Raw genomic sequence first — 26,778 nt, 5'->3', positions numbered from 1 at the left:
TAAGTTGATGCATTGCCAAAATTTCGTGGGATACATTTTAAGGGTGAAACATAGGTACATGTAGCGAAACTGTTCTCACAAAATGGTAAAGGATAAGAGAATCTTTGGTGTTTCTGAGAATACAAGCACTGAAAATGGTTACATTTATTACCCTGACTTTTCTAGCTTGGAATACCACAAGCTGCACACCAAAACCACCGCTTTGTAACAATTTAGTGCTACTTTAAGCCACTTGAAATGAAGGAATGCTGCAAGTGAACAAGTCACTTTCACAAATTCTGGAGCTTATTAGCACTTCATAAAAACATATATTCAATGTGATGAAATTGTTATACAGCCACCTCCAAGAACAACAAGTAATGGAATTTTCAGGAAAAAACATGGAAAACTAACGAGGGAAGAAATCTATTTTTAAAGAACAGCTTTTGAAATAGTTAAGAATTATAACAGTTCAGAAGGAAAAACATTTCTACTGCTAGTGGTCTAAGAGTACTCTAAGGGAAAAATCACACAGTTAATTAAGAGACCAAATTTTTGTCAACTGAAAGTATTTACCATGGCGAACGAAATACACCACTTGATTTTGGAACATACGTGACATGCGTGACTATCTGGTAAGTATGTTCAATGACCAGCTGCAGTTACATCGTACTGAAGAGCTAAATGATATCCGATACCTGACGTGTACTAGTTGAAAGGGATTCATTGCTTCTTCACATTATACTGCAAAATCTACCTAAGTGCCTACAAAAAATATGTTAATGGCTAAAGAGGACCATGGCTGGGTCTACGTTTGACGACACTGCATCAATGTTTTCAGTGACAGCTTTGAAGGAATACATACGTTTATTGTGTAAATACAGTACACTTAGAGCTATGCATTAAAGTTATCCTCAAGTGCTACACAAAGAATACTATTTTTTCACTGGATTCAGAGTAGTACTATTGCAGACAAGTGTTTTAACTACATGAGCAAACCGACAAAATGCACAAGGGCAAACTGTTAAGTCCTGTGACCATTTATAGTGCACTTCTTGATAGAAGCCCAGTATAACTAATGCAGAGGATGCAAAGCTATGGATTGTCAGCTCTCATAACGGAAGTATTTTAACTCCCAAGGATCATAGTACACATTTTAAAGATGTTTTGCTTGGTTTAATGTACAATTAAGGAGGGGAAGAAATGAGTTCAAACAAGGAGAAGGTCAATAATCTTTAAGTCAGGTCAGTGTTTGAATGTCCCCATCATACACTCACCAGAAAAAAGTTGGTATTGACATACTACCAACTCAATAACCTAGAAGCAAACTGTAGGTCATGTTCTAAAGCACATCAAGTTTAGGTCTGAACATTAAATGCTAAATAATTCAATGCATTACTTATTAAATGAAAAGTAGAATATCCAAAAAATAAATCTAAGAGTTGCATATTGGTGAAGACTGTGTCAGAACTCATATTTTACATGAAAATACTTTTCTGGTTCTATGTTTAATGAAATGATAAATCTACATAAAAGTATTGATTCTCTCATCTGTTGACATCCAAAATTAGGCTGGTTTTTTGTTTGTTTTTTGTTTAATATGCAGAAGTGAAAATGCAGATCTTATATGCAACCTCTGTGTGCTAGCATGCAAAGAACCCAATATGGTAATCGTTATGAGTTGCGTGCAGGCTTTGAGTCTTGCAAGGCATGAGACTAAAGGCGGAGCTCTAATCTTTTCCACCATCAGCAGCTATCATACTGAGAATTATTAGTTTCAGAAGACAAGATAAACTTAAATAGATTGATGATGGCTTAGCTGGTAAAACACACATTTACAGCACTTTTTAATTTCCTCCTTAGTCCTAATGCTAAAAGAAAAGTAGATGCTGAATGGCTTCCTAAACCCTCCTAGACCTAAAATCTCTGAGTCATTAAACTGACTGCTTGAACGTAGCGTACAACAGGACAATTCAGATAGACTGTGGTCGGTTTGGAACAATGCAAAGTCTTCAGAGAACTGCTTTAGAACTTATCTTTTCATATTTGTGATGAGTTAATGTGTGACCACATTACAGAAAATACATAAAACATCAGCATTAAAGTTCCAATGGTATAATGTATTAATATAGCCACGAAAAGACTTGTGAAATATATCTACTAAACTTATCTTCTATGCTGTATACTATGCTTTATCCAAGAGAAAGGAACTAAAACTATCCAAACATCTTCCAAATGTTTATTTTCAAGTAAACAGTTCTCAAATCATGTAAAAAATTTGAAAGCACATCTATTAAAACATAGAGGGTTACTTTATTGCTTTCAACCTTATGAAATGTTCCTATTCAATGTTCAGCAAACACATATGCATAATATCTAATTTCAGAAAAAAATACTTTAAAATGCTGATGATCCACTATTAAACAGTTGTGTGTGTATATATATATACATGTTATAATTTTTGCATTACTGCAGGTTGATATTACATTGCCAGCTTTCAACACATGCTGTATACCTTTTACATACAAGAAACATTCTCAGATATTCAAAGCAACATAGTAAAAAGAAATCAAGCTTTCAAGGGTGATCTTGTCAAATTTAAATTTTGTCTGTGATTTAACTAAGTTTACTAGAAAGGAGTATGTTGACATTCAAGGAAAGCTAGCACATTTACAAAAGCTGAGCTAGATTTTAAAACTTGCACCAATAAATGGAAATAGTATTTATTCAGTAGCAACAGAAAACTCAAAGTAGTGTTGGGAAAATTCATTATGAAGAGCAAATTTACTTATAATACTACTGAAAAATGTTCCAAAGAGTAATAAAGAACAAAAATTAATTTTACTTTAAAGAATACAAGCTCAGCACCATGCAAACTGAGTAATGAAATCATGATGTAAGTTGATTTGAAAAAAATCACTTTTTATTGAAAATTGCATATTAGAGAGAACAACGTTTAAAAGACTAGAGCCACATTATTCATATAGTTCCTGAAGCTGTAGCATAAGACCCGTGATAGTTTGTCAGGCTAGGATTGTCTATATATAAACTATATCGCAACCTCCACATAGTAACGTGCTATTTTTATTTTCTGTAACAGCAAAAATGTTATCTCCATTACTGAGTTACAAAAGTGTTAAAATTATATTTTAAGAATTCTTACTAAAAATGTTTAAATATTAATTAGTTTAACACCTCTAAATTCTCTAGTTTAGTATCCAACAAGTTGCATGTGCCAATACAACTAAGAACTGCATCCAATAGATTTTACTCCAAACTATCTACAACACCTAAGAGTGAATACAAGCAAAATACACATTTATGAATGCACCTAATTTGTACAGCATTTGCTTTCATCTACATGGTTTATAAGTATAAAAGAATCTCTAGTATGTCCCTTTAAATGAGTAATAGCTAAGACAACACGTACAGATTTTAATTAAATTAAAGCACAAGAATTATTGAAATAAATGACCCCATGGGCTCCTCTATGGCACCCTCAGTGATTAGATAATACAGATATAAGTATTTCCTCATGGAATGAATGCACCATGACAAAGCACTGAGCTACAAGCCAAGTGATCAAAATTCAGGTTTTAAAGACTTTTACACTTACCCGCCTGCGGCAGAAGGGCAGGCCCTGTGCAATGATGCTGATGCTAAATATCTTCATCACAGTTTGGTGTGGTAGAGGTTCTTTGGCACTTTTAAGATCAACAGGAACCAAGCCATGGTTGATGGCAGTTTTCCCAGGTTTGGACATTTTATCGTTCGTTCTTTGTCAAATCTACTAAAAATGCAAGAACATTGCTGAAAACTTTCCTTCTAAAGTTGCATGATTTTTTTTTTCCCCCTCTTTTTTTTAAAGTTTCAGACTGGTGATTCAGCTCCCCGCAGCCTCCTGCCTTTGTCTCTCAATCTTCTCCTGCCAAGTGTCCTGACCTGTCTGCTGCTCAGTGAAGTGCAAGCTATCCTAGTATAGACAGGAATTAAACTACCAAGGGGCAGGCAGACTGCTCCTGCCAGTCAAACAGCTGGTGGACCTCCCCTGCAATGTCAGAAGAACCCTTCTCCAAAACGGGATCCGCAGATTGAAAAAGAAGAAGAAAATCATGACTGCCAGGAGCTTTAATACCCACAGCCACTTATACTTGCACTTTAAAGGAAAATTTTTGGTTTTAATTATTATTTTTTTAAGAGTTGGCATTGTGCTTCCAGAAGGAGAATCCAAGGAGACTGCAACCTTCAGACAGTAACAGTGTTACTGCAGGATCAACTCCACCACTCTCCGGGCAGACGACTTCTGGACTTTCAATAAAATTTGACAGCTAGTGACTAAAAAATTGACATGGACTTTGCTGTTTCTCAACCATCATCTCCACAAACATAAAATATTGCTAAGTCCAAAAGTTTAAAAAAGTAAACAAAAAGGAAAAAAAAAATAACAGGGGAAAAAAATGGGAGTCCCCTAAAATGAAGATATCGACTTGAAACTTGCTCTTCTAATAAAAGTAGAGGCTATCATTGTATTTTCACCTACATTGTGATTTTTAGCTCCTTCTTCCTCGCCCTCCTTACTTCTGTGCAGGTACCCCAGGCTGCACCTCCTCTCCTTTCCCTGCTGCTGTGGGGGGAGCAGCATCCAGTGGGCTTTGGCTCTAGGGATGCAACGGTACTGGAACAGTCTTCCCTTTTCTGGCCATCACAGGTTTGGGTACCAGTTTGCTCAGGCCTACCCATCACACTGACGGAAAGGAGAAGGGCTCTTCCTCTGAGAACAGTGTCCCCTGAAGGATGTGGGGAGAGGTCTGCCTGCCCCTGACTGAAGGCCATTTTTCAGGAAAACAGTTCTTGCTCGACCGAAGATAGAACCGCAATGTTTATTACTCAGATTATCCACAATTAGTTTACTTTCATTTTAAATAATTTCTTGATCAAATTAGCTTTCCTACAATGCCTCTAGGTTCCCACAATCCCTTTCTGATCCCTATACTTAGACACGTTTCTTAAAAAGATATTCAAATTCTGAAAACCTTTTTGAGCAAAACTAAGTAGAAAGAGACAAAAGCAGAAGAGACTGTGAAAACATCTTATGAAATTGCTGATGAGAGATGCAGAAAGCCATCAAAGCCCTTGTATGAACTGAGTTGGTACAGTCCAAACTACAGTGAATAAATGACCATTAAGAAATCTTACAAGTCCCTTTACGCACAACCTAGCAAAGATAATTAACTGTATAATTATGTGAGGGCAAAAGAGGGAGTGTATTAATGCTTTAATGCTTGAAGCACAACACTGTAACTTGACAAAAGACAGCATTAAAATATGCCTGTATTAGCATCTCCACTTAGCCCTTTGTTTCCCCTTCAAAAAGACAAGCCGTAAGCATCTCTCTCACATATAGAGGGCCTCCCCTAACCAAACATTTGGTTGCTCAATGCTTTTTACAAAAAAAAACCCAAAAATGTTTAATTGAGTATATATACACTCACTTACAACAAAATATCTCTTTTTCAGACAAACAAAAAAATCCTTCTTTCTTTACAGATGTTGCATACAGAAATGCTGGGTAGCACAGTATTTTCAGGCATTGATTATTTTTTTTTTCCCACCATTCCATTCAAATGCTATTCTAAAGCACATTTAGACATACTTTTTTTTCTAAGAGACTCTTTACATTTCCTTCTTTATACTTCATCCTATGAACTCCAAAAACCAGTTTACCATTAGCCTGTACTCAACAGCAATATCACTGGATCACAGTTTATAGCTTCACTCTGAATTACTTCATATTTTATATAATATGTAATATTAGGCTTTCACTTGGATGGAAGACTTTGGAAAAAGGTGTTTTGGGATCTCGGGTTCACTCAAATAAGAAAACTTCACTGAAGTACTCCAAAGAGGGAGAAAGAGTAGCCTTTTGTTTCTACTTTGAATAACTAAAGTGAAGAACAGAGCCAAAAACCCAAAAGAGATCAACTCATGTATCCCTACTGATGTATCATTCAAAAAGAAGCAACAGGTCAAAGTTTTCCATTTTCGATGTACTGGTCGCTGTCTCAATCATTCCAACAAAGTGGGAAGTTTACCAAAATGTATTTATATTAATATAATTTGAAATTTGAATAGTATGTATGTAACACAAGATCAGCTACAGTATTTTGTACAAAGCAAATCTCAGATTCTAGTTTAATAAACAGTCAGTATTTCATTTAATTGCACACAGAAATGTCGTGTGTGTGTGCGCGCACTAAGAGAAACTGCTGAAATAAACTCAGTTTTAAAAGATCATTTCATTGCGCAATTGCTGAAAGGAGAATTTGACAGTGCGGCAGATCACTATTTTAGTACCAGCATTACTAGTTGCTATCAGAGCCTAGTATCTTATTACTTTACAGGCTTATTCCCCTCCCCTTTTTTTTTAAATATTAGCTCATAACCATAGTGCAAAACAGGAAGATAACTTGGCCCAATTACAGATTTACATACAATTGGGGAGCAGACAAGACTGAGGTAGGGCATTCTCCAAGCACTGCTCACAGTGCAATTCTCCAGTCGCAAGTTATTCTCACACCTCTGAAAAGACAAAACTCTGATTGTCAGCCATTCTTCTTTTACAGTTTGAGATAAAAGTCCCAGCAGTACATTAGTTTTTCCTCAGGAACTTCCAAACTATTCTAGAGGAATTCCACAGGGACACACTTCTAGCTGAAAAAAACATATCATGTTCGCATTCAGTGTAGTCCCCTTTCTAAGTGGATAAAGCCAAAGCAAAATAAGGCGCTTTTTTTTTTTTTGGTCCCACATGAAATTACAATGCTAGATTTCACACTTTACCATAGCAATAAGGAAAAGCTTCATTTTTTTATCTCTGCCTATTTTTCCCCCTTTTTTATCATCATCTCCCAGAAAAAACACTTGCACTAGCAGATGAGATCTTGTTGGCCCAATTTTATTTCCATGTATCATCATTTCTTTTTTAGTCTTAGACTTGCTACACATTACTGAGTGTAGGTTTTATTGTCTTACAGTAATGCTTAAAGGCCCCAAGCTATGCTGGACAGCTATAAACATTTATTAAATGAAAGTCCTTTAGCCTGAAAATACAACACAGTCTAATTTAAGCAGCAAGAGGGTGTAACAGGAAGACAAAAATGGAGAGGGTTGGCTATCTTAGAAGTGTCAGGAATATGTTGCATATAGTAGATATCACTTATTTTTGTCTTTATTACACATAGAATTCTAATTTAAGCTGTAAATGTAAAGTTTAAAGAGCCACTGTCTTGCTTTTATCTTTAAAAGTATTTTTTATATCATACAGTGTAAGAACATGTATAAAACTTCACAAATGTGAAACTATGAAAATTTGAGCTTTGGTGCTTTGTAATACATTTCTTTAACATCCTGTTTCTAAATAAAGCGGGGCTGATTTCCAATGATGCTCTTTTTAAGTGCCTGCCTGTCATTTTAATCACAAGATCATGTTTGAAATCAGATCACTTTATTTAGATGCAGAAAAGTGCCTGGAAACTTGTGTTTGAAAATAGTAGTTTGAGATCGTCATGGACTATTAACTGTAAACTTAAGACTCCAGAAGACTCTTCTTTCTTTTTTGGCTGGTCCAGTGAAGAGACATCTTTGTAAAATGAAAGCATGTAGTAAGCAGCAATAATTTTTATACCTTCCAGTCAGAGTAATTCAAAGTGATCCTGTAGCAAAGCTTTTTAGGAGCTGTTTACCAGAAAGCAAATGTTAAAATTAACTAGCTCATTCAGTACATTTAACTCAGAAAGGCCATGGGTTTAAGACGTGGATCTAAGAATTTATCCCAACAACGAAAACCAGCTTACTCAAACTTTACACTAGAGCTGACAATTGTTTTGTATATTAACGTTGCTGGAAAAAATAAACAAACTCAGGACATTTTAATATAGTGATGGAACAGTACAAGACCTAGAGAGACCTAAATGAAGCATTTGCAAGTATAGAAAGATTAAAATGCAGAAAGCAGAACCCCAGTTTTTCCACAGTTCTTAACATCGGTGAACAGCTGCCCTCAAATGGATAAAGCAGAGCACTGCAACATTTTAAAAGTCACCTTCTCAAAATAATAATAATAGTAGCATAATAATCCTTTGAATATATTTGATAATATACTTCCTAAATAACATTTTTAAGAAGCTCTGCATAGCTGTAGCATATATAGTATGCACTATAGTTTACATTATACACAAGCGTTACTGCTCCCTTGATATTCATGCAGGTCCCTGCCCACGCGTAGAAAGAGCAAGAACCATTTTGTTAGCAAAGCAAGGCAGTCTATACTACTTTAGTAACTACTCTTACATAGCGACTGCAGTCCCAAGTTTGTTTATGCGAGGGATTTCTAACACCAGTATACACATAGCTCCCAAATGATACATTGCACATTAACCTGCTTTGTAGAGGCAAATGAATAAGCCGTATAGAAAAAAGGCACTGATATACAAAACTAACTGCAACTGTATTAGTGGTGCTGCACAGAAAAAAAACTGTTGCTCTGAAGAGTCTCTATTGTATCCAAGTTTAGCCGTACAAAAATCTGCTTGGTAAGAAAACATAATGACCCAGACACCTGAGAGGGTAGGGAGGGAATCAATGGAGACGATCATTTTGATCTCACAAGATCAGAATTTCCCAAAAAATGTACCCTGGAATAGTATGCAAAAAGGGGAAAACTACTAGTAAAACGTGCGAACTGATGACTTTCTCTGTACTTCATGGAAAAAGCAAGTGTAGACCTGTTGTACCACAAGCAACAAAATGAACAAAGCCTGGCTCCAGGTGAGATTGTCATGCCAGCTTGAATTGTGTTTGAATTACATTACAGCTTCTCCAAGGCTTTATGGTCCCAAAAACATCAGGGGTCCTTCATGGACAAGTCACTCTGAACAGTCCAGCCATAGCAAAGCTTTATTTCAGGCTTACGCCTTACTATGAGTTTTGACTAATAAATGGCTTCTATGGTGTAAAGTAAGGAACAAACATCAGCTGAACCTGTTTAGATGGTCAGAACAAAAGCCAATTCCACAAGGATTCAATAATATCTAACCAGGTGATGGCCACCCTGTAGACTTACTTCTTCCTCAGCAGGTGCATTAATAAGTCTCTCCCTTTCCTACTTACCCTCTAGTTACCTTGAAAATTTGTGTAATCTTAATCTATCTCAATTTGTGTAATCTTAGTCTATCTCTTTGTCAAATTGGGTAAAAATTAGTGAAGAGATGCATAAGCTCTGGAAAGGAGAACAGACAGTGACAGGCAGATGTCTCAACTGCACAAGCTTTGTTTTCTTCGGCAACGAAGTTTAATAACATAGAGAAGAAGAATCCACATTTTCTTAACTTGGACTCACTCAGATGATACTTCCAGGTTACAATTCTGGCTCTGGAATTGTATTGAGGTATGGCCATTAATAACTACTGTGATGAAAGAGGTTGTTATCTAATACAAAATGCTACTTTACAATTTTTGCCATGAAAGGGCAAGAAGGAGATACGCCTTTTGCAGCAGCTGGTGGAAGATGGTACAACTTGTATGACACTCCTATACTGACAAGAATTGTAAAGGTTCAGACAAGTATAGATAAGGACAGTCCACAAGACAGCATTCCCCAGAAATCCACTAGTAGAGGTCAAGGAAGATATGAAATATCAAGTATATCAGCAAAGGGGAAGTCATCAGATAAACTTATCTACTGCACACTTTTCATGCCTATGTGCATGTTCATATCTGTTTAAGCATCCTAGTATCTAAGTGTGAGTGCATGGAGAAATGAAATCTTATTCAAATTTGACCTACTGCATTTTAATACTCGTCTACAGCATTGACGACTGTCTACAGCAGGCAATACTGGCCTTGCCTGCTGGGGAACCCAAGCAGTAGGTCAGACTAACCAATAGCAAGGGTTCATTAGTTTCAGTTTCTAATTGTGACCACCAATGCAAGTGAGTTTGAATGACTGTCAGTAAAAAATAAAAGATCTCCACTGGATCTGTTTGATCCCACAGCTGATATTCTTTGGAGCTGAAATGAGGCAAACATTTCAGCTGGAGATTCTAATAGCAAAAAGGAGAAGAGCAGCACCTCTCCTCCTTGCTCTGGCCATTTTATTCCAAACTCTTTCTTAAAGTGGCTGTAGAGCTTGTCAGGCTTGTGAGCTCTGAAACGACTCCAGTAACAAGGATACCTGAAAATCCTCAATTTTTGTTGTTGCTGAGTTATTTTTCCACTAGATTAGCAAATGTAAACAGCTCACAAAGCAGCCAGATGCACGATGAGACAAACACAAGACAAACAGCAAAAGTGTTTGGAAGTGGAGAGTAGTCAAGACCTCCATCTCTGGGCAACAATGAGCTATTAGATCACCTCTCTTTGTCCATGGATCCCTTAGCATGCAACACTGGTCCCGAAGAGAAGTCAATGATAAAAGTTTCCTAGACGTCTCAACAAAAATAGAATTTCATCCCAAAAGAAAGGAAAGGGAACATGCAGCTATAGGCTTGGCATCTGCCCTCAGTCACGAGGATACTAGTGCAAAAGAACACTTGACAAATTACAAAGGCCCATTTGCACAAGCTAACTTTTTGTAAGGTCACATTAAGTGTTTATGAAAGAAATATACAGACTGTCTAGTAAACTGCATATTGGCAAGACTGTATAATATCAATACTAATGATGCTATCATATCATTAATACATATACTTAACCATGTGCATTTGAAAAAATAATTCCTACCATACTTAGACATCCCTGTAAATGTACATAATAATTTGTAACCAGAGGCCTATATTATCTGGCTTTACTCCACAAACCTCTTAACTTTATTTACTGTACTATGGGGTCTTGTTGCCATTGTCACTTTTTTTTTTAAACAATCTTTAAAGCATTTGTCTTCATTTCTTCATTAAACATTTCAGAAAATATTCCAGGTATGTAACAGAAATCCAGCTGCATCATCTTGCGTTTTGCAAATATTCCAGAAATGTCTGCCCAGTCCTCATTGGCTATAACATGACTTGTTGGATAAGCAAGTTTAACTCTTTGGTCTAGTCAGAGTTGCACCAGCTGTTAAAAAGAATTGCTACAGCTGCTCTGCAGGAATTTATTTGCTGACTACTTATTTATGCTGTTGTTGCACCTTTAAATAAAGCTGAGGCAAGAATTAAGAACTACAACAACAGGTAGAGAAGTCATGCAATATTTAATACTGGATTAAAATGCAAGTCAAATTCCCAGCTGAGGATAAGCCAAGGGAAGGGATAGCAGGTGTTTTTATTAGTAAGGAGGCTGCTTTTATGAAAAAAGAAGATAGGAAATAAAAAAATTAGTTCTCCATACAGTAATTCAGCTTTTCTTATCACTGTATCACCTTTCCATGTAAAATGCAAGACTTTAGTACCAAAATATTTAAAACATGATTATCAGTTTCTGACTAGTGTCCAAAAAACACTGCCAAAAATTAGTTTTAGACTTAGAATCTTCTTCCCTTCTACATATTAAATGGGAAAAGGAACAATCCTCAAAACATCAGAAGGTGTTAAAAATATTTCTGCCACCAAATACACCTAAAAAAATATTTTTTTCTTCTGTAGTGAAAACTTCTGTCCAGATACCATTTATTCAGCAATAAAAAAAAAAAATCCTCTTGTATAAAGCCTGACAACACAGTAACATTCTTCATATTAGCTATATTATCTACGGCCAAAATAAAAGGTTGAACAATGTATTACATTTTGTATGTTTGAAACACTATAGACAGAGATCTATTTTGATACACAATTATGTTTTTCTTACTAGAACTGTAAAACACACATAAATCTAACAAATGCAACAACTGATTGTTACACTGGCATTCATTTGATAGCACCAAATTAAGCTATATAATCCTTTTCAGCTGGTTAACAGCATACTGCAAAGGGTGTGAGGCTATTTATAAAGCTCAAGATATGTGAAGCAAAGAATGCCTGGACTACAGAAAAAAGCAGGTAGTCTGTGGAAGGGCTGGCATGGTTGCCACCTTGAGTTTTTTTTTGTCATCTTTCTTTTTTTGCACCCCCTTTTTCTTTTCTTTTTAGAAGAAGGGGAAGCCTTGCCTGTATTTTTATTTAACAAACACTGGCTTTCTCTGATTTGTTCAAATATCACTTATTATTTAAATGCTTATAAATATTTTATAGAAATCCAAATCCAGCTTTGAGTTTACTGGCTGTCTGATACTCTGACTTCAAACCCTGCCAGCAAAGAAATGCAGTGCAACAGTACCAAATTCTGACTGGCACAGCATAGGAAGAGTTTCAACAGTCCGTCTTCCAACACAGATACACATGCATACACGTAAACACAGCATTTACTGTACTTGCTGTAGGACGTGTAATACTAGTGGTTTACACCAAAGCCAAAAATTATGCAGATGGTGAATGCCCCAGTGTACCAACTGAAAGTGTCTTGCTTTAGATGAAGTCCAGCTTACAGAGAAATAACGACATTATTACATTTGGCAAGAATGAGGGATCTGTAATGAATGGGTTTAAGTCTGATTTCTTCCATTTAGCTGTGTCACTTCCAGTTTCTTAATTTCATTTTTATTTATTCATTTTAATTAAGTGAATTATTTCCTGTGTGTTTTAGAAAATCTGACCAAGGGATCAGACCCGAAGGAATTATGACCTTGGTAAAAAGAGTGTTCATTATTTGTTGTCTTTTAATTTTTTTAGTACTCAATACATTTGGGTCAATAATGATCGTGGTAGCTGCCATCCTTACAGGACACTCCATAATTTGAGAAGAACGAAGGGTCTCCTGCCCACTTCCAAACACAGATAATCAGTGGCTGGATGACATAAGACTAGGAATGTGATTTGCACTTACAGGAAACGTTGCTCATACTTAAAAGTAGTAATGACTTCTGATGATGAATAAGGAGAAATTTATCCCTGCTGGCAATCTGTGGTGGTGGTAGGTACATTTTCCACTTCAGCAGAGGCACCAAAGATTGAACAAATGTATTAAAATTTAATAAGCATTAAGAGAGTAATATTTCATGACACAGCTGAAAAGCATAGCCACTGTCTCCCAAGATTGAATTACACTGAATATTACTAAAATTCACCATTTTCTCCTTTCATATTATGCAATATTTGGTCAGGTAGTAAAGTCAGTAGAAAACATCAGCTTTGAGTAACAACAAACATAAAATGAAGTAAGGTTCTATAAAGAAATACTTGGTTTGGACCACCTTGTCTTGGGATAGAAATCTCTGCACTTCCTTAGTAATTGTGTCCTTCTCAGATCCTCTCCCTCTTCCCAATTCTTGCTGTTACAAACTAAAGAAACAATATTTAAAATTAGCAAGAGGAGGAGAAAGGAGAAATAAGAGAGAAGTGATGCCCGACAGCAATGTTTTCCATTTGTATTTCAGTGATTATTATTGAGATACCCATCTATGCAGAAGTCATGACTTTCACCTTTAAAGTCTCAATAGCAATTAACTATATGTAACATTACATCGTAAATTGTACTATACAGAGTCAATGCACACAAAAAGTTTTATACAGGTTTTTTTAACATAAAGCACATTTTACAGTAATTTGGTGAAGTTGTGAACTTGTTTGGCCAAGAGAGAATGGGCAGAACTTTAGCAAAATTTGCACGAAGTTGAAGTTTAGACAGTGTTTTCATTAACCACACTATGGACAAGAAGGGAGAAGACACTTGCGACAAAGAGAACGGTTTATAGAAACATTGGTTCTAGGTTTTATAGGGACTTTACTGGTGAAATTTCTATTAAAAGAAAACTCTAAAACATTCACACACAAACAAAAACAAAACCTAACGGCAGATTAATGAATGTACACAAAATGCACGTCCTATCATTACAACGCAAGCATAACTTCAAGCACAGATCAGACACCATACACTACCAAAGAATGTGTCAAAAATCATCCTTTGTCAATAGACATTAGATGCTGGCTGTTCAAACATTCTGCTGAGACAGCCTGGAAATTTTGGCTTTAAGCATTCTGCCTGTTCAGAAATGATTACACGAGCACAGAAATTGACATTGTCTAGTTTTCCTCCTTATACCCAAGAATTTGTAAAGATATGTAAATGACTTTACTGTGCACAGTTTGCTGAATAGCAACATGTTCGGCAGATAATGAAAAGTCTCCTACAGAAATAAAGGACATACACTGCTATTTCGCAGATTACAGTGAGTGAGAAATGCGTCAGGATAAAATGTTAGTCCCGCAGCAGCTGTTAAACGGAATTCTGGTCCTCAGATCACCTTCTGTTCTTGCGGCCCTTTAAGCTAATTTCAGACCTGATAATTTTATAAGTATAAAACCTCAGTGAATACAAGAAATGTACTGATCATAACTAACATTTTTAAACATACACTTCAAATTCATAGCCAAAAGAATATTTAACGCCATCCATTTGGGAAGGGGGATGTCAACAAAACCGAAAACGAACTCACCAGCAAAATTTTTACTTTCATCACACTTCAATTCACCATTTACATCAAAGTTTCATAACCCATAATATCAACTTCAGTTAAGCCGCAAAAGGTGAAGCAGCTTAAAATTGATACTCAGAGCAACAGCATCCACTGATAAAATGCTCAGTAAATACAGCTGTATCACTACAGACTGGAGATATTTGAGCTAACGATCACATCAGGCAACAGCACCTGCTACATAGTCAAGAACAACATAAGGAACAAATGGCATATTTAAGTGGGGCAGAGCTCCCAAGTGTATTTGTTAGACAAGCCATGCATCCCAGAGTTAGAATAAGGAAAGTATTCTCAAGCACATTTTCATGATTTCTACTTCATAATGTTGTTGCCATGTAATTGGTCAGTTGAAATGCTATTACTGCAATTCTTTTTTTCCCCTTTTTTTCCTTTAAAAAAAGGCAGATTATTTTCATTTTGAGAACAAAGGTGCAGAGCAAAAACCATGTATGTGCCTAACTGTCACTGATTTCAAAGCCTATGAAAAAGCATGCTACTACAAGACACTGCTTCAAGTAGTTATCCTGAAGGTATCAATTTAATCTATTCTACACAAAGTAAACTGGTAAGGCAGTATGAGTAACACAGGCAAGTTCCTTTCCAATATTTACCTTTAAGGAGCTCTGCATAGCCAAACAACTAACAGACAATTCAAGTCAATACAACCTTGTGGCAATGCATCAATTCTGAGCAAGTCTAAACCAAGAGGCTATTTCCTCCCCCCACCCTGAAAGGTGCCTGGCATCTTTTCTGTCTTGGGGAACTGCTGGAAATACACCTGCGAACAGCCAACCGACATGGCTACAAGAAGAGTTACACGTTTGTTCAGGAGAAACTACCGGACATGTCTGGTAAGCACTGCCAGGAAATAAGGAAGGTGTACATATACTCTGAGATGCAGGCTTCACAGCAAAGAAGGTGCAATTGTACATTAAGTCAGATACTTGTACAGACAAAATCTGACACAACCAAAAGCTCTGTAGGTCTATTTTCCAGTGCGGCTAGTTGAGGTAAATCTCCTGACTGGCATTGAAAGACTGACCTCAATTATTGGCATAGAAATAGAAAATTGCTTGTGCCTTATTCAGCTAGGTCTTTAGTAGTAAGCAATCTCTATAACGGGAAACTAAATGAGAAACTAAATCAGCACTACCTCTTTCCACATCAAAAAACATGCATCTTTCTGTAATGAAGGGGGAAAAAAATCAATTAAAATCTACTTATTAAATACAATCTTGTAGTCAGAACTATGACCCAAACTATCAGCATCAATGTTTTCTGTTAAACTACTTTTCTTCCTTCCCAGGCATTGAGATTCTCAATTTTCCTTTCTATACACAATTACTTACTTCACAAATTATACATTGGCACTGTCATTTAATTCTGTAGCAATATTTGTAAAAATCATACTGAAAAGAGGTAACACCCCCTTCATTAACAGAAAGAAAAAACAATTCATTAAAGAAGAAATTCCTGTCCTTTGACTGCAAGTGGCATTTTAATATAACAGTTAAATTTAATTACTAGGTATTTCAAGAACTTTGCATGAGAAAACTGAACTAGATAGCCAAGTTCTTAGATGAGCCACAAACTATATCAGGGATAACCACATTACTACACACAGAGCCCACATATCAATTAGCAGGCTTCATGATCTGCTTACAGAGTAGGGAAAATTAGCAGAGCAGCAATTATTTAACACCAGCTTTACCTGCAAATGAAGGTGTGGGAGCAATTCTACTTACAAAAGGCACAAGTACAGCTCAACCTCTGCAAGCCTTGGGCAGCAAATGAAGCCATTACTTAACACAGTCAAGTCAAAGCAGAGCAAGAGAGAAGGTACTTTTCAAAAGAAGTGTTGATATTCGTAGTAAAGAAGCATGCTGCAGGTTAGTACAGATGGGGAAGAACCTTGCCATCTACAACGAAACTGAGAATCTGCATTCCTTCCATGGATGCTTTAATATTTAACAAACTACATCTTAATGACAGTTGCATAACCTTTCCAAATGATCCTGCATGCTTGGAATCATTAGCAACTAAACAGTGCAGTATATAAATGAGAAAGAAGTCAAAGGTTAAAAGTGTTGATTGCTATTAATCTCAGAGTATGAATATTTCTAATGTTATTACAGTCCAATATAAAAATAATGCTCTGTATCAGAAGAGTTAAAAAAAAAAGTATTTTTTTAAAACAGCAAAACTTGCTCCAAAATACCTAAACTGTCATCGTAATGCAAAAGTAATTCTGACTGGCAGTTAGAATAAACTATAAATCGTCTTTACAAGTCATTTACGTATCTTAACTCATTATACTTTAGTGCTGTAGTTCAGAATAACCAAGGCAGGAGAAAATTTGCTGGGTCCTAAGCTTTTAAAGAGAATGATGTGAAAGCTTTAATTAAAAAGGAGAATCCCAGGGAGAAGCAAAAGGAAAAAAAAGTTATATTGCCAATTTTTTTAAATTTTTTTACAATCACAGTGATTATTAACACATATCCTTTTTGACACAGCTTTAGCCAAATTATTACTTAGTTTTAAAACTCTTTAAACCATTAACTGTTAGACAACTCAGGAGATGAAAGGCACGAAGAATCTACATACCCTATGTGGGATCACGGCAAAAAATAAAGATGAAATAATCTCTTTTTGTAGTATAAAGTTTTTCTCTTTCTCCTGTGCACTCAGAGCAGAGAACTATACATTGCATTCTTATCACACAAGCCATCTGAAAATGTTTAATACTTATTTTTTTAAAGGAAATATTCCTACACCATTTCATATACTGGAAACAGAGTTCTTCAGAAATAAAAAATATTGAGTCTTTCTGTTCCAGTTGTATTTATTCCCTACACTTAAAAAAACATGCTTGAAGTATTTAGCTGCAAGAGCAGGAAAAACCTTTGCAAAGGAACACTGCACAAGTCTCAGCAAGGCTGCAGCAAAGCAATCACAGCCCCCTCTGCTGCTCAGAAAAGGAGAAAAATATTAACATACACTGTTTACAAAGCCACCACCCCACCTACACACAATATTCCAATCTTCTCTCAATTCCGTGTACTGCCTGTACACAAAACAAAAAACTGCTTACAAGGGCCAGCATTTCTCTAATAATCCTTTATTTCCCCCTATCCCTATGAAGCTTTTAGTCTATTAACATTCTGACAATAACTGCAGACTTTCATACACGAGTCCCTTTTCACTTCACACACGCACAAACCGTCCAGTGCAATCTTAGTTTTCTTCAGTTTTAAAAATTAATACTATCATTCCATACAAAGCTGAAAATCACTGAAAAATAATTCCTTTATATCCTTGTGGCTCTATGTACTAGTTTGGACCAAGCACCTCGCAGTAAAAAATTCTGTCCTAGTCTGCGCTATTTGAGAACTCAAAGCTACATATGTGAGCATGGCTTTAGATTTGTTCTAGCTCCACTGAAGTCAAACCAGATTATTTGTTCTGTCTCTCCTCTCTCCAAGATCAATGAACATCCAAGAAAAGACACTCTTGGAACAGCACCACTACTTGCACAAGCGCACCCACTGACTTACAGCCACACAGACAGTATGGTACCCAGAATCAGAGGATGCTGTAATCAAAGTACACCACTTTTACAAGAAGATGAAGCTGTTTCTCAGCCTTTACCATTGTTGTATGTAATATAGGTTATATATGAAAGGCATCTATTAAAAAAAAATCATCTTATTACCTTTAGTAATGAAGCAAATGCTCAAATATGACAACTGCTGAAGGGGTATCAAAGTGGTTTTTGTGGTTGTAGATCCAACTATACATGAGTTTCTCATGTTCATTTTAGCTAATCTGTTTTCTGCTTCTTAAGTAGCTCTGGTTAACCAACAAAACATTCTCCATCACAGCCCACAATCCTGCAACAAGCAAACCTGCATTTGAAGAGGACACTACCTTGGAAAGTTAGCCGAGGGTTCTGCATGCAGAATGTTTGACCACTTATGAGGAGTCACCATCACAATTCAAACAGTCCCAAAGGATTGAGCATCTCCCATAGACGGACTCAAACACTCCTTCAGACATCCCTCCAGAGAAGCAGAGCAGACAAATGTGTTTCCTGAACCTCAGAACAAGAAAAATGGCCATGCACCAGCTAACAATTCTCCTGCTCCACCCACTCACTTGGATTTTAAAGTTCAGGTCTTTACAGACTACATCAAAATACCTCTAGTGCCATCTGGTGCATTCTCCCCTCAAAACACAATTTGTGGACAAATATGAAATGGCTCCTGGAATCTCACCTCAAATGGGAGGCCGTGGCATGAAAAGAAGGAATTATATGACAATTCAAGATGGCATCTGCCTACAGTGAGAGGCATACTTTAAGATGAAAGAGAGCTGCCATTTGCATATCCCCCAACAACTGTTTCCTATACATACGATACAGCTTTTTGCCATGGACATAGTAAATTACATCTTCTAGTTTCTGTATAATCTTCAGATTGTTTTCCTCTTTTGCCAGAGACCAACTTCAGGCATGCAAGCAGGAGTGAGAAAGGAAACATGCCTTTCACAATTTGACCTACAGCACATACATATCTGCCTCTGGAGATCTCACACCTGCTAGTCTGGTATGAAGTAGTTATTTTACCTAATCATAGAAATCTGTGACAATATTTGCTGGAATAAATGCAGCCAACACTTCTCAGGAATTCATGAGGTTTTTGTTAGGTTTTTTTAATGATAGTTTCCTAACTGAGATGGCTTCAACATTAGACACATTTAATATTAAAAGTATTATGTAATATCTCTTAGAAAAAGGAAAACTAATAGAACAAAGTTAAATTCATGGTAGCTTGCGTATAAGCGATCATGACATTTTTCCCCCTTCCACAAAATACATCAAATCGAAACCAAAGTTGAATGAACCTGTAAATGATTTTAACTGTTTAGAAACAATTTCTAAGATAATCAAGAAGTCAATACTCTTCCAAATAAGAAAAATTCACAGCAGTTAAAGAAAAACAACTCATCTTGATGGAAACTGAAAGCCTCAATTAAAAATAAAAGATTTAAGTATATTGAAGATGACAGTCATTAATGATTATGAAGATAATGATGATGATGATTAGGGGACTGGAGCATCTCTCTTATGAGGAAAGACTGAGGGAGCTGGGTCTGTTTAGCCTGGAGAAGAGAAGACAGAGAGGGGATTTTATCAACACTTATAAATATTTAAAGGATGGATGGCAATAGAATGGGGACAGACTCTTTTCAGTGGTGCCCAGCAACAGGACAAGGGGCAATGGGCACAAACTGGAACACAGGAAGTTCCATCTGAATATGACAAAAAACTTCTTTACTGTGAGGGTGACCAAGCACTGGAACAGGCTGCCCAGAGAGGTTGTGGAGTCTCCTTCTCTGGAGATATTCAAAACCCACCTGGACGAAACCCTGTGCAACCTGCTCTAGGTGATCCTGCTCTAGCAGGGGGGTTGGACTAGATGATCTCCAGAGGTCCCTTCCAACCCTTACCAGTCTGTAATTCTACATAATTTTTAAAAACTATGAAACAGAGTTGTATAAATAGTTAAGCAAACAAAAAGACACACAAAAAATTGAATGAGTTAAAGATTACACATATTACGATCAAAATTATTTTTAAGAATTAGAACAATCAAAATATTTCAGAAATCTCAAATAAACCTAACAATATATAGAAAAAAATGAGAAAAGGAAATGGAGTACAACCTGGATAACCATAGACTGAAACCCAGAGAAAATAATGCAATGGTTGACATAGAATAGGATTAACAGCATTGATGCCAATTTTTCCATAAAAACATGCTGGTTATCACCTATGTCATAAACACCAGTTTTGAAAAAGATAAAATATTGCTGGCATGACGTATTTGTTAATACTACAATTTCAAGAGTATAAACACAGGTAGATAAACCATTTAACATTCTTGCTTATTTTAAATTTAATTGACATGAGCCATTTCGCAGTGATGGTGATTACCAGTAATACTTTCTTGTTCTTGCAGTGCTACAGAATCCCCACATGTACTGAGGGATAAAAGCATTTAAGGGCAGTTGCTATGAGATATGTGATGTAAATGTATTTGTTTGCTTATGTTGTCGTTAATTGTTACTCGATCATTCCTAAGGAACTCAAGTAACACAAATCATTACAGAGCACTGGAAAAGGATGCCACAAATACAATGCAACCAGTGAAGAATCAGCATCAAGAGCATGTTTCTGTAAGAGTCCTGCACATATCATTTAGTTTGCCCTCCTGTGCCATTTAATATTTTTATATAACAGACATGAAAACATTTGATAGGACACAGATCAGTTGGAGTAAAAACTAACAAACAGTAAAGGATCTAATGAGGTACACTGGATGTGAGAAAACTCTAGTCACTTTAATACAACCAAGCATCGATTCTTATCTCTAGGTACAAAGGATGCAGGCTGTACTTACAGAACAGAAGGCTCTCTGAAAAAGGCTTGCATCATGTTAGACAAATCAGTCGAACATGAAATCCCAATGCAATGCTGCAGTCAAAAGCATTAACGGAATTGTTTGTTTTATAAACAGGTAAATATATAGCATGAACAAATTTTAATTGTCATTGGTGCAGTTGCTACTAGAGTTTTTATCTCAGTTCTGGTATCTATGATTCAAGACGGATATTCAAAAATCAGAAAGATTGTTCAGGGAAGTATCATAACGAGAACAAAGAATAGAAAAATATGCCCAAGGGACACAGTGTCCTTGTTATTTACACTTAAGAGACCTTTCAGGAGTAAGGTTGGCTGCTTTATGCATGCAGGAAGAAAAACCTGCTTTTTAAACAGCTCTTCAGTACAACACAAAAATAATAAATTATAATGGTCAAAAAAAGACAAATGAGAGGAAGAAGGCAGAGTAGAGTAAAGCTGCAGAAGTTTAAAAACTGATGATAACTAACAAACTATTAACCCAGGTTTGAAATAGATTTACCTTGCTGGACTGTTTCCTGTTTTCAAATGGTGACATTTTTCTAAAAATATGCTTTTACTTGCGCAGAAGTCAATATAGAGCAGCCTAACATTTTATGCAGGAAATCATAACAGGTAACCACAAGGAACCTTCCAGATTCCTGCGTTGGAATTCATTGCTGGTGAATGCAACAAAGACTCTCCTGAACCACCAGCCTTCTCATTTCAAGTGCACACGCCCTTTTGTCATAATATTTTCACAATATTATGGTGACAATTTGCATGGAGCAGTAGTATGAGGCAAATATTTATATATAATTGTATTTATATTACAGAAACATTACCTAAAAACATGAATATATAAAAAAATTATTTATATGTAAATATAATGGTTTTTATGCTTCTGGTGAAGTTTATCAGGTAGAACACAGCGAGCTTGCTGCTGTCAAGTGGAAGTCCAGGTGAGAGGCAGCAAATGCAAGCAGGATACACTGTGGTGTTATGCAGGAACCTTGCCATTTCCTTCCTTAACTGCACAGGATCTCGCAGGCCAATAAGCAAAAAAGAGTCAGATTAGAAAGAGACTTTATTCAATAGTTTATGAGGAAAGGAATAAAAAGCAGAAGGACAAAGAACAGAGACATCAAAAAGTTGAGATGAGCTGCAGAACGACACCTACAGCACTAGTAGTTGCTATTTTATTCAGTCTCAGTATTATCTCTTGGTATTCAGTCGCAATGAAAACTGCGTGTTGCCAATATTGCCACGTACAACCAGACCAAACTAGCAACCGTGCTGGATCAGGAATGGATGCTTCTGAGGAGCCAGGGTTACATCTGACACACAAACAGTAAGTAGCGGATTCAGCCATCACAGCCAATACTGGTGGCGCAAAGCAAGTTTCACAGGACTACAGCACACAGCAAGGGAGCAGCTAATTCAGCCAGAGGTATGAGGAAAACTGTACTAGACTACAAATGCCGAGAAGTGTATCTGAAAAGCTAAAAATAAGTCTATCAGGTTTGAGTCTCCTAGGATGAGTCTATCTTCAACAGGTAGAACCACAAATCAGTTGTAAATACAGCTGATGAGTCTTACAAACACTCTTTTTTATTCTCAAAAGCAGCATATTAAGTACGTTTATTTTTACTCTGGTAATTCATTCATGCTCCAGCACAGCTATATTTCTACAGCATTTCTTAACATAAATCATGTTTCTATGGTTAAATGTTGGTTTATTAATGAACTGGCAACATTAATGTTGCATTATGTCAGTCTATGTGGAACTGTGACCTAGAGCAGTGGCACCTCAAGCAGCTTTCTAACCTGTGCTGATCCTTCAGGTACACAGTTAAAACTACCTAAACTAGAGTTCCACCACGAATCACGAACAGTTCCCAAATTCGGTTTGCTACCTAGCTCCCCAACAGTTCTTGCAGGAGCACAGCCTGGGGACAGAGCACAGACGAAAATGACAGCACTGCACAGAAACAATACGCAAAGCAACTATCAGACCACACAGAAATTGTGCATCTATACAAAAATCCTGCAGACAACTTCCTTCAGGCTAAACCAGCTTGTTTCAGTTTAGGTCAAATATGCTTTAAAAAAAGAAAGAAAAAAACTGCATTCATTATTGGAAATGATAAAAAAAAAACCCAACCCAACTTTGGAACTGACCACCACTGAGAACGATGCTCTGCTCTGTCTGTATATAATTTGAGTATGGTTATTTACAAAGCACTTCAAAAAGTTTCCAATTCAGAGACTTAAATATGTATTTTTGAATGTAAGCATTTCCTACATTAAATATCAAGTCCATACTGGATGCAAGTTGTTATACAATACTCAATAACCCATACTAAATCTGGGAACACCAAAGGATTGGAATAAAACCAAGAATTTGAGTTGTAAAAAGCCAATTAAATGACATGAAATATAACAATATTTCACTCTAAATTAGAAAGCACATACTTCAGTAACTTGAACAGTAGAATTATCAATAGAAAATTATAGTTTACTAAAAACTCACGTGAACACGTTATGACTTTTCAAAAATCAAAGGTGTGTGTTTAAAGTATCTCAACTAACAAGTGAATTACTAATCGCTATTCCCAAAAACATATTGCTGCAGCTTCCAGAAGCATATGTTCATCTTATTTACCTGTTCTAGGGCATCTTCAAGACTGATTCTCCATCTCCATCCATTTATGTTCGTACTCGAACACACAGGGAAACTTGTTAATTTATGTTAACTGATTTTTTTTGTAGTTTTATTTTACATCTGGTTGTTTGGGCTTTTTTTTTAAAGTATATTGTAAAAATTTCAGGGGATTTTATCATTTTGGTTTTTTGAAAGGTGAGAGGAGGCTAGGTGATCTATTACCAATTAATGATTAAGAAAAAGAAATATATAGGTATACAGGCCGAGGAACAACATTCTTCCACAAGAACACTGGCCTGCTCCTCTTTTTTATTAGTCAGTATCATCACTTTCATTATTCTTTCAGTTCTTGCTGCTGCTGCTAAGAGTTAACACAATTCCTCCTTCCTGAAGAATTTGAAAAACATAGTGAACATCTAATGTACACTGAAGCTAATACTCCAAAGCCATTTTTTTTTAAATCTAAAATGTTAGGTGATATAATTAGCAATAAAAATACAAATATTTATTTCCAAATTCTTAATTGCAAATCAGAAGTTCCCAACAATCATTGCACACAATTTACAAGGTCCTCACAAGCAGGATACCATATGACATTATGTAATGATTTTGTAATTGCACGACTGGCTAACACACTTTTTTTAACCTGTATTTTCTCAATGAATGCACTATAACCTGGCCAGAAGGAGGACTTTATGTTTCTGTAATGTTCCACTCTATTTTTTCATTAAAATGCTTTCATCTAAATGAACCACATATTCTCAGAGAACACCACATATGCACAATTGCTTACCTTTCTTCTTGTCTGCTTTGAGAAGACAAATATCATAAATATATGTCTGGAGGGTCTTATAAAATGCATGTAAGTTAGCATGTAAAACTACAAAGAAACACCTCGTTCTTTTGAACACAGTCATCAGAGCTCTCTTCCTTAGAATACACAGGAGTATCTGCTAATGTCAAATGCACACAAATGATTTGATTATTAACAGTTAAAACAGTATAGTTTTTGTGGACTGTATAAACTCTTCATAATGACCTCTTTAGGAAGTGAAATCTTTGCTTCATTGTAAAACTTTAGTTTAAGTTAAATATGCAAATTATTTTCCAAAATCCAGAGTTAATGAGGATTAAGAACACCAAAAAAAAGTAGTTTCTCACCTTTGTCTTCACGTAGAATGGCGATGACTGGTGAATGGGCAAGTCCATGAGGCTATTGGAATTCGAGACACTGTTACTGTTAGTGTGTTCGTCTTCTCTACTGCTGTCATCAGACTGATCGAAATCATCACTCTCCTGGTCCATTTCCTCCTCCTCTTCCACCTCCTCCTCTTGATCACCAGCATGTTCATCATCATCTTCCTCTTGGTTACAAGTGGATTCTTCATCCACTGTAATAAGTCTATTGTTATTTTCTTCTAAGCGTTCCTGCTGAGACTCACGCCTGTCATCAAATCCAGGTTCTTCCCCTCCTATCTCCCCATTCCTCCCAATGTGCTGCTCCTCTTGTTGTCGTCTTTGCTGCTGCTCCTCCTCTTCTACGACTCGATTCATCTGCTCCTCATCTACTTGGCTTGAGGAAGCATTACCTCGAAGAGATCCACCAGTTCGTCGCCTCTTGCTGCCCACAGAGAGCAGTTCCTGATTCATTTCCAAAAGCCAGCTTGCTACTTCTTGGACCTTGGCTAGGCTATCTGAAGATGCAAATGCTTTCACATTCTAAGGAGACAAAAAAAGAAAAAGCAGGAAATTACATGTTACTTTTTTTATTAGATAAAGCATTAAAAACTTATTTCATTGTATTACTCCTGACAATTTCAAATTCCCAGAAACAGGGAATAATTTGTACTTGACACATAACTGGAAAAACCCAAAGAGACTGCAGACAACTGTGTAGCAAGAGAGTTATTTCTTCTATCAAACAGTCTGATCATGATCTCTGTAAGCACCAGACTCTGCAAAATTCAGAACTACTTGCCCTCCTAGAGAATCCACAAGAACCATTAACATTCATGTTAACAGAAGATCCAAGTATATGATATTACTTGCTAAAAATTGGACAAAGATCATTTTCAAATGGCATTATATTTTCCCTCATCAGATTACAGACTTTATATATTACTCAAATGATGAACTGCTTTTGGTCTAATGCCTGAGGAGCAGGCATATTTTCAGTTTTAATTGAAAGTTTCATTTCTTGTTACTATGATTTTCTTCTAGATAAATGAATAAGTGAACACCCACTAAATAATATAGCCTTATGACTTCTAAGTCTTAAATTGGCCACAGAGATGCCCAGTGGTCAAAACCAGACATTACTAGGCAGCCTGTGCAGCCCAGAAACAGCACATACCTCACCTGGCAAAAATCACTGTAAGCACTAAAGCTCTCCAAACAGCTACAAGAATTGTTAATTGAGACTCTGAGAAGTTAAAAAATTGCCAAATTTCAGTGCATATTAATAGAAATTGAAAAATACTAATGCAATTTCCAAATTATTCACACATTTGGCTACACATGTGTGTGCATGCCATATACAAGAACAGAGGGATATAACACAGTCTAGCTAGATCTTAAATTTGGTATTAGATTTCCAGCTATACAACCTTTCAGGCTAGTACAACCTGACTCCAGTTCCCCTAGATTCAAGTGACGTGTTGAGTAGGTGAAGTCAGACATGAACTCAACAAGTAGTCAGATTCACAGGTTGCACATGAAAATGTGCGCAGAGAGAAAGTAATCAGCTTTTTCATTGTGTATAGAACCACCATCCTCAGGCATCCCTGAACCACACCACACACTCAGCAGGCTACACTGTGAGAGAGAGGTTCAGAAAGCACAATACAAGACAATACTGGAAGGGAGCACAACTGCTGAGTCACCTTGGAGTAGGAGCAGTGAAGGATGTAAGCTTCCGTGAGTACTTCAGTACAGGAAGTAATTCTCCTAACCTATCTCATCCCCTTCCCCCCCCTTTTTTTTTTTTAAGTCCTCTATCTCTTACAGTTAAAAAAAAATTAAAAAACCCCAAAACAACTAGAACCTTGGATGATGGAGGTGTGGAACAGATAAACTACAACTTTGCTCCATGACATTTGTAAGAACATTCAACTT

General features: G+C 36.4%; 1 protein-coding gene across 3 annotated transcripts in view; it reads right to left on the bottom strand.

Annotated features, from left to right (window-relative positions):
* The window catches only part of FBXW7 (F-box and WD repeat domain containing 7), a 187,142-nt gene that overhangs the window by 77,684 nt on the left and 82,680 nt on the right, over positions 1-26,778 (bottom strand). For 2 of the 3 annotated variants that reach the window (XR_008576916.1, XM_054824366.1), the window contains one exon: positions 24,826-25,383. Coding sequence is in view for 2 of the 3 variants with exons in the window: in XM_054824366.1 (XP_054680341.1) it covers positions 24,826-25,314 (489 nt within the window). In the remaining variant the exon portion in view is untranslated. Of the gene's footprint in view, positions 1-3,595; positions 3,767-24,825; positions 25,384-26,778 lie in introns of those variants that run through there. The other variant, XM_054824368.1, reaches the window with a different exon arrangement.

This window comes from Grus americana, chromosome 4 (genome assembly GCF_028858705.1).
Source record: "Grus americana isolate bGruAme1 chromosome 4, bGruAme1.mat, whole genome shotgun sequence".
Classification (NCBI taxonomy): Eukaryota; Metazoa; Chordata; class Aves; order Gruiformes; family Gruidae; genus Grus; species Grus americana.
This window is presented reverse-complemented; position numbering and strand designations above follow the sequence as displayed.